The 9,173-nt window shown below is 42.5% G+C and overlaps 2 protein-coding genes across 3 annotated transcripts; both read right to left on the bottom strand.

Annotated features, from left to right (window-relative positions):
* Nucleotides 1–633: 633 nt before the first annotated feature.
* LOC139133378 (uncharacterized) lies at nt 634–5,249 on the bottom strand. 2 transcript variants are annotated; one of them, XM_070699938.1, is made up of 2 exons: nt 3,575–5,249; nt 634–1,893 (listed from the first exon to the last, which is right to left on the bottom strand). In XM_070699938.1, the coding sequence occupies exon 1, from the start codon at nt 4,985–4,987 to the stop codon at nt 3,593–3,595; it is 1,395 nt and encodes a 464-aa protein (XP_070556039.1). In that variant the 5' UTR covers nt 4,988–5,249; the 3' UTR covers nt 634–1,893; nt 3,575–3,592. The 2 variants fall into 2 exon arrangements, with proteins under 2 accessions (XP_070556039.1, XP_070556040.1); XM_070699939.1 differs by having other exon boundaries at nt 3,579–5,238.
* LOC139133376 (tripartite motif-containing protein 3-like) lies at nt 5,239–7,712 on the bottom strand. The gene has a single exon (XM_070699936.1). It carries the CDS (start codon nt 7,574–7,576, stop codon nt 5,339–5,341), a length of 2,238 nt encoding a protein of 745 aa, XP_070556037.1. The 5' UTR covers nt 7,577–7,712; the 3' UTR covers nt 5,239–5,338.
* Between the last annotated feature and the right edge of the window lie 1,461 nt (nt 7,713–9,173).

Raw genomic sequence — 9,173 nt, 5'->3', positions numbered from 1 at the left:
GGAACAAGTACCTGTGGTTGACATCAAAAACAAAAGTTGTGAAAATAAAATCATCTAAAGGTACAGTAGTGCGCTTTGATGTCATATTACAACAGTTTTCATGAAGTTTTGGTGATAGTGGTTGAGTCACACTAAGACTGAAAGATCCGTCGTCTACAGGGAGCATAGAGGGCGCCCTTGAGCAATGCATCGTTCAGTCTAAAGTCACACTAAGAGTAGTCTTCTCATTTGGGGAATAATTGGAAAATTAAACGAGACTTACTTTAAGTCGAAGTTTGATTGTAATTCTGTTAAGCTATCACGTAGTAGCTCAAGAGGTCACACGAGATTGCGCAGCACCTACTACCCAGCATTCAGTTTTCATCCGGCGGAATGGATACAAATATCCAAATATATAGGGAGGGTATAACCTCAGAATATACATGTAAAGGTTCAACATTCCCACACAGGGTGGGCGTGTGACCTCTTGAGCTACTACGTGATAGCTTAACAGAATTACAATCAAACTTCGACTTAAGGTAAGTCTCGTTTAATTTTCCAATTCTGTATCACTATCACTACGTAGCTCAGGTCACACGAGATGTTCAGAGTTGTATCCATGAGCCTTAAATATGGTAAACAAAAACCACAATATAGTCTAAAGAACAAACTTTATTTCTTATGATCCAACAACCAACAATTCTGCCTTTCCAAGACAAGTATGCAGTATTACTTCATGAATTTATCCAGTATTTCTTTCCCAAGATTTTGGGTAACAACTGGTCTCTTGTAAAATTTTGCAAAAGTCTGTTCACTGGCCCAACCTACTGATTTCAGGATATTGGTGACTGACAATGAATCTGCTGCAGCGCTAGCACTAGCAGCTCTAACACTGTGAGCTTTGAATATGTTCATATCGAGTCCTGCTGCAGCCAAAACAGTTTTTGTCCACCTTGCTATTGTGGCACTAGATACCTTTGCATGTTTTCCAACATAACTAATGAATAGCTTTGTCTCATTCTTACGCATACCTGATGTGCGAGATATATACTCTTTCAGTACTGTCACCACACATAATCGCCTGTCAGGGGGATATGCAGGAAATGTTAACGTACCCAAGTGGCAGTTGGGCTTAGACTGTTTGATCAGATCAGCAATCTTGAAGATGCAAGAAGACTTTGTGTAAACCATGTTACGTATATCTAGCAAGTGTAAAGTTTGGCTTCTTTGAGCAGACAACAATGCCAATAGCATCACTAACTTTAAAGTTAACCTCTTTAACGATAAATATTTAACTGGCGACCATCGTCGCAACAAGTTTAACACTATACCAACATCCCAAGTAACATTATATCTGGGTAATGCTGGTCTCTCTTGAAAAACACCCTTTAAAAATCTAGTAACAAGAGGGTGAGAACCGAACTGAACGTTATTTTCAAACACGATAAACGTAGATAATGCTGAACGTGCTGTATTAATAGCACTATAACCAAGTCCACAGTCATAGAGTTCTGCAAGAAAGTTCAGAGTATCTGCTACAGTTGGCATATAGGGATTAATTTGTCCTTTGTTACAAAATGCTTGCCATCGTTTAATGTATGTCTTATACTGAGATTTCGTCCCAGCTCGCCATGACTTGAGCATGATGTCTGTAACCTTGCTTGATAGTCCTCGATTTCTAAACGATTGCCTGAGACAAGACAAGCCATCAGAGTCATTTTTCTGTGAAGCCGATGAACTGCTGTCCTGTTCTGTGGTAGAGTCAACAGGCTCTTGCTCCTTGGCAAAGTTACAGGGTCTGCTATCAGACAAGCTGTCAACATTGTAAACCAGCTCTGTGTTGTCCAGTTTGGGAGGATTAAAATGCCTTTGGCTCCATCTTGCTGAATTTTCTGCAGAACTCTGCGAAGTACACTGAAAGGGGGGAAAGCATAGAAGAACCAGTTACTCCAATTTTGAGTAAAAGCATCCACAACAAGAGCATCAGGGTCAGGTTTCCATGCAACGTATGGTTTTAGTCTGTAGTTTATGCGCGAGGCAAACAAATCAATTTCCGGATTTCCAAATTTCTCACAAATTCTGAGAAAGATGTTAAAGTCAAGCATCCATTCAGTATCTGAATTGTGCACTCTGGATGCAGAATCAGCCTCAATATTGGCTTTACCTGGTATGTATGATGCTGACAACCATATATTTCTGTGTATTGACCATTCCCAAATTAGTCTAGCTATCTCAGAGCAGCACATTTTCTTTCCACCCATGTCATTGATATAAGTAACTGCCGTTACGTTATCTATCAATAGAGCAATATGAGTATTGCGGGCATTGTCGCAAAAAGCTTTCAGTGAGAAAAATGCTGCTTTTAGCTCTAAATGGTTTATATGTTCGTCTTTTTCAACTTCAGTCCATTCCCCATTGGTTACCTGGTCTCCCATCACCCCTCCCCACCCTTTTTTGGAGGCATCTGAAGAGAGGGTGATTTCTGGGTTTCCATGTGAGACTACATTATATACGGTGTCAACATTTGCAATCCACCACTCTATGTCTGTTTTGACCAATTCAGACAAACTTGCCATAGCATCAAAATTTCCTTTTGCTTGTTTCAGCAATTTATTCTTCTCAAGATCTAATCGTCGGTAGTACAATGGTCCATACATGGAGCCAGGGAAAATGGCCACAAGACACCCGACCAGTTCTGCCAATTGTCTGATTTTAATATGCTGGCATTGCAATAAAAAACCACACAAATCTTTTATTTTGCATGATTTCTCCGGAGTAGGAGATATTGTCATATTCTCTGAGTTAAGTAAGAAACCAAGGAATACTATGATTCGGCATGGTATGAATACACTTTTTGTTTGGTGAGGTACAAATCCCAACCTGTCTAGCAGGCTGACCGTATCGAGTACATTCTTAGAGCATTCCGTAAAGCTATCGCTGGTCAGAAAAGAGTCATCTATGAAAGATGTATTTGAATGGCCCATTTTCCTTAATGTAGAAAAAACCGGTTTCATTATCTTTGTGAAGATTCGTGGTGCACAACCTAGCCCATTTGGCAAACAAGTAAATTGGAATAAGTTTCCTCTCCAGTTAAATCGTAAGTATTTCCTATATTCACTATGAATGGGTACAGAATAATATGCATCTTTTAGATCAATGCTAGCCATATAACAACCTGGTTTCATGAGGCTAATTGCAGACTTAATTGTCTCCATTTTAAAGTGGTAATATTCAACATTTTTGTTAAATTTCTTCAAATTAAGAATCATCCGAAAAGAACCGTCTTTTTTCTTTCTAAGGAAAGTTGTGGAAATGAATTCGCCATTTGCGTGTGATGCATGTTCAATGACACCTTTCTTTAAAAGTTTGTCAATTTCAGTATCCATGATTGTTGCCTCATTATCTGTTAATTTCAACTCGTTAGGTTTGTATTCTTGGAAGGGGGTGCTTTCCAAATCAATTTTATACCCCACAATTGTTCTAATTATGGCTCTATCCTGGGTGATTTTTTCCCATTCCTCAACAAAGTGTTTTATTTGGCCTGCCTGAAAATTGTTTTCTAAGTTACGGCAAGAAAAATTGACAATTGACTTACTCACTCTAGGAGATGCCATCACTGCTTCTTGTAGCTGTCCCGAAATTTCTGAGTTTGACCTTGGCCATACAGGCTTTTCTTGGGACCTTCTTTGCGCTGATACTGTTGGTATCTGTTCTTGTAGTTGCTGTACCCGTACGGAGCTCTTCCGTACGGTCGTTGCCAGTTTTTTGGCTGGCCCTTGTAAACATTGTTTGACAATCTGTTGGTTTCATTCATATCTTTAACCTGTTTTGATAAGTCGTCTCCGAACAACATCTTAGTAATTGGAGTTGATTTTCCACATAGCTGTCGGAATTTCAGGTGGATTTCCTGTCTCATTAGTTCTTTTCTCCTCAGATTCAGTTCGTAATTGCCATGAGCAATTAAGGCAAGAGCATCGCCCGTTAACTGTCTCATTTCTTTGATAGGGGTGTTCTTACCGGCTATTAGCTTGTCCAACAGCATGACCAGGGGTATCATCCCTTTTGTCAGAGCAGTCTGCACCTTTTGCAAACGGATATCTCTGGACTTGGCCGTCTTATTCAATTGCGTCCAGATCGCCTCGTTTACACGGGTAACTGCTAAATTGTCCACATTCTGGGGTCGATGATAGGCTTCGAACTTACGTTTTGCGTTATCATCGGAGAGTTTGCTGTGAAGCATTTTATTAACCACGTCAGCTATGGACTGGTTTATAGCGGGAGTACATTCCCCTTCGATCTCATAGAGTTCTTTTAACTCATTTAACAGTGATACATCGTCCTCGACTTCAGGCTGACTTTCAATGCTTCCACTTCCGGTGTCTGCGGGAGCCTGACCAAACTCTTCACCTTCGTCTTCATTCACATGTTCTAAGAGTTGGTCCATGTCAGTATCGTCTGAAGTCTCCATAGGAATTTCACTTTCGGCGTCTCGAGGCATTTTTGCATGCCGATGTGTTTGAATGTCTCTATCGTCTGCAGGTCGCTTCGCTGCATTTTGCGTAGACGTTGTCGTCATGGCCGCCATATTGGATTTTGCCGCCTCCATAACTGTTGCAAATTCGAACATTGTGTTTCGAATAAAGCTCATATCCTTCGCGAAATCATGAAAGAAACTGCCATCAACACATTGCCCACTGCTATTTCGGCGCCCATCGGGCACCTCAGAAAGCTCACTTATGCCTGATCGGCCCGTCTCCGTCACGTCTATGGCAGTATTAGCATTTGCCAGGCCAGCGGCTATGCTGCAGTCTGATGACGTGCCCGCTGACGGAAACCCTCCAGGCGTTGGCGATGGCTTAGCCCGTTGTTGTGAATTTTCACCTTTCTTGCTGAAGGCAGGAGGTTTTGATGTTTTTGGCTTCAGTTTATCTGAAGATTTCCCCATTTTGGGAGTCTCTTTGTCTGCAGGAGATTCGCCTGCTCTCGAACTGCTTGCCTTCACATCCATTGTTTTGTCACGTACACGTGGGGACCCACTGGATATGTACCGGAGTTCCCGCTCGACACTTCAAATTTGTGCGTATCGTCCACAAATGTTCTCAGAATTTTCTGAAAACCTCTCCAACTAATGGGATTTTACAAAGAATCTCTAATTATAGAGAAGCGTGTCATAGAGTACTACCAAAGGTAGAATTTTAGCCCGAATTTTCGGACCAACTTTGAAAGTGCTGGGCATACCAGCGTAGGGTTTTGCGCACTGAATGCTGGGTAGTAGGTGCTGCGCAATCTCGTGTGACCTGAGCTACGTAGTGATAGTGATACAGAATTACTTGTGTACAAGGCATCAACACCATGTTGATTACTGGGCAAAAATGTTGATACAGTGATTGTCACGGTCAACTACAGCAACTTTGCACGGAACATCATTGGTCACGGCAACACCGGTGGGCCAGTGAAGACCGTTGGTGGCATCAGCAATGCAAGAAATGAATCTGCCACTGCTGTCAAACTTCTGCACTCGCCTGTTGCACTGCTCCGAAACATATATTGCATCATCTCTGTCCACAGCAACGCCTTCGGGGGCATCCAAGGCACCGGGCATTGAGCCTGGCTGACCAATGCAGAAGAGGAATTGACATTCTGCACTGAATACTTGAACGCGCTCGTTGTTCACATCCGGTACTATTGGCATACCTTGACTGTTAACAGCCAAAAAGTCAGGTCCCTGGAATTCACCGGAGTTTCGGCCATATCTGCCAAATGCTTTGATGCAGTCACCATGTTTTGTAAACTTCCACACAAGATGAGTCGAGGTGTCAGTGAAAAAACCTTCTCCATCCCAATCTGTGACATACACACTACCATCTACGGGACTGATGGCAATGCCCCTGGGATATTTCATTCTCTGATGTCTGAAGAATCTCAGTACCTGACCATTCTCATCGCTCACAACTACTTGTTTATTGCCATAATCTGTCATGAAGTACTCATCATCGGCCGATATTGCGACATCCTTGGACTTGAAAGGGTTTATAAACTGTGTAAACAAGAAACACGTCTTGTAGTTGCCGTCACTGTCGGTGATTTGGATTCTCCCATTACCGTAATCAGCTGTGACAAAGTCTCCATGTCTGTTTATTGCTATTCCAGTAGGGTTGAAGAATTGGCCCATGCCAGCGCCGTGTGTGCCAACTCTCTTCACCAGTCCTGCAACAACTTCAATGTCGAACGGTGAGCTTGGTAGGGGCTGTTTATTGATTGCTATGGCAACTTGATGTCTACCCCTCATCCGTCCACGTATCCTCATGCTGTATGTACCATCTTTGTTGTCAGTTACTATGACATCTCGGAATGAACCATCTGGCTTTCTCAACTGTGCTTGTACCACACGTGCAGTCACCTGTTGACCTTCTTTGTTTCTGGTCCTGACGGTTAGATTTGCCACGTCACCAGTCCAAATATGTGTAGGAAAGTTGTCTATAGTACACTTTGGTATGTGCACTGGTGATCCAAGAAATCCCAGCATCCCCTGCTCCTCATGACCACCGGAAGGATAAAAGCTTACAAAGTCAGCTTTCTGTGGCCTTGGTTCCTTCATTTCCATACCAGCTACTGCTCCAATCCGCTGATTCACTTTCTTTTTGGAAGATAATAGACTGGATGCATTTCCTTGCTGCACTAATGATTCTAAATAGGTGCACAAACTAGAAATGCTGCCCTGTTTAAGTTCCCATTCATCGAGGCAAGCATCTGTATTTTGGATATATGGCCCATACATCACCTTCAGCCCTTGGACCAGTCTGTCCTCCTCTCTTGTAACACTTTTTCTCACTTCATCCGCTTTCATTCTAATTTTCTTTTCTTCTTCCTGGTGACGCCTTTGCACCTTTTCTCTATTTTCTCTAGCAGCAGATTTGCATCGCTCAGCTGCTGCTTCTTTGGCTCTCAACTGTACCACCATGTCCCTCAGATGCTGTGTGTATTCATCCACGGCCCCTTGAAGCTCTCTGTGCTTGTGGCCCGGCATGCGGTGCGCCACCTCAATGCAGTCTGAACAAGCAGGTACCTGACAGGTGTCACAGTAAAACTTGACCACTTTCTCCGGATGAACACTGCACGACATTTTGGTCGGTGCCCCTTCCTTTGGCGACTTAGTGCTGTCAAATTCGGCAAGTGTCACTATTTTATGGTTTCTTGTAATTGGCGTCGTTCTGTGAGGCTTCGTGCACGTCAGACAGAAATTCAACCCACACTCCAAACACCTGTTCCATGCCACCTTATCTTCACATCCTTCGCAGAGCCGCGGATCATTCCCAGTTTCTCTTTCCCGTAACTTATCAATCAATGACTGGATGAAAAAATTGCCCTTCAGGTCCGTGACTCCACCTCTAGGAAGTTGACATGGCGCATTACAAGTTGGGCAGACCAGCTTTCCCATTTTCTCCACCAGTGTTGCCAGGCATAGCTGGCAAAATGTGTGATTACATACCAAGACTTTGGGATTCCTGTATTGTTCCAAGCAAATGGAACAACTAAGGAAGTCTTCGTTGATTTCTTCAAGGAGTTTGTCGGCTTTAGGAGAAGCGGCAATGGCCATGGTGTCGAATGCACTAGCGAGCTCATCTGGTATTTCCGCTCTTCAAGTTGACTCCCTAAATCGCTCATTCTTTCCAATTCGTTTCATATGTGTATATGTGGGCAAACAGTTCCCCTGACGTGAGAGCTGAAATTCAATCGCATTTCTGTAGAGATAAAGGGCCTTATGGTTTTCTGTAAAGCCTGAAGCCCCGATTCCTGGAAATATCGTCAACCAGCATTCATAAATTAGTGAAAGCAAAATTTTTAACGTCTTGGTACATTGTAACGTTGGTAGTCTTTTGAACATAGACTGAATACACATTGGCAGTCGAAATTCTATCAGTCCTACACTTTAAGAAAGTATGTTATTTCACTTTCTCTTTCACTCGGAGGCAGGGTTCAACAGTCAGTGTAATGTCAAATAAGGTCGCGCGGGAATGGGGGGGGGGGGAGGCGGCGCCTTCACTTCAGATGTTAATTCTTGCATACCGTAAGAACGCCGTATCCCTGGGGCCTCTGAGCTCGGAAATGGGACAGCTCAACAACAAATCACAAACTCTGTCTAACGTTTTTTGTATAAGAATGGGTGGTCCCAAAATTCTACAGTTTGATCAAATACTACTGAAAAGAATTTGTCAAAACGGTAATCCACTTTGTAATCGTTGGCAAATATGCCAGAGCCAAAAGCAGGGGTTCACATGTCTACAGATATTATCTACGAACTTTTCTTGTCAATCGAAAGTCTATATCACAGTCTACAATGACGTCACCCATACAGGATGAAAAGTGCGTTCACCCTCACCTGAATTAGTTGAGGACAATTGTCAATGAACAGTACAGTGGTTTGCGTGGAACATTTGGCAATACAGTAAGTAAAGATGACAACATTGTTTGGTGTAATTATCGTCCAGGTGGTTATGTCAGTCGATCACGAAGAAATCATCTCTGCGAGTCTGGAAGGAGGTCACGCATCATTTGCTAGCGTTGTTTGTGTGGATCTGGTGGTATTGTTTCTCGGGTGTTCTTTTGGATTACTGACTCAGAATATTCATCAACTTGAGGTCGTTTGGGGACAATTTTGTTGTGGTACTTGCTGCTTGAAAGCTTCTCTCTCAAAATATCCTCAGTTTTCTAAGAGTTTTCTTTGAATAAGAGGCATTAAAGACTGAAAAAGTGTATAACAGTCATAGGTGTCATGTAAATTCAAAAATTTTAACATCATTTTAGATTCCCACCATTCAAGTTTCAAAAGTGAATCATGTGACAGAGAAAATAAAGATTACAACAAAATGTTAGCTATCGTGTGTTGTGCGCTCAAGTAAATGGCATTGTGCTTTTCGTGCATGATCACGATGTGTAAGTGCAGGAAATACTGCATTTTTGTACTTTTCCGTGGGGTGCCATTTTATGATTGTGATCCTATTGTGATGGGTTTTACATGTAATCCTCTTTTTCCCAAGTCGTTATTTCTGTGGTTTGTCTATGGCTCCTGGTAGAAAGAGGATTAATAAGTACGGGACAGGAATTTATACACGTATTCCTGTAAAAGAAGTGTCAAATATGTGAGACCATTGCAAATTTACGTTTTGTCTTATGGAAGTGCTGCCTCCACGTGA

The sequence above is a fragment of the Ptychodera flava genome, chromosome 5, assembly GCF_041260155.1.
Source record: "Ptychodera flava strain L36383 chromosome 5, AS_Pfla_20210202, whole genome shotgun sequence".
In the NCBI taxonomy this organism is placed as follows: Eukaryota; Metazoa; Hemichordata; class Enteropneusta; family Ptychoderidae; genus Ptychodera; species Ptychodera flava.
This window is presented reverse-complemented; position numbering and strand designations above follow the sequence as displayed.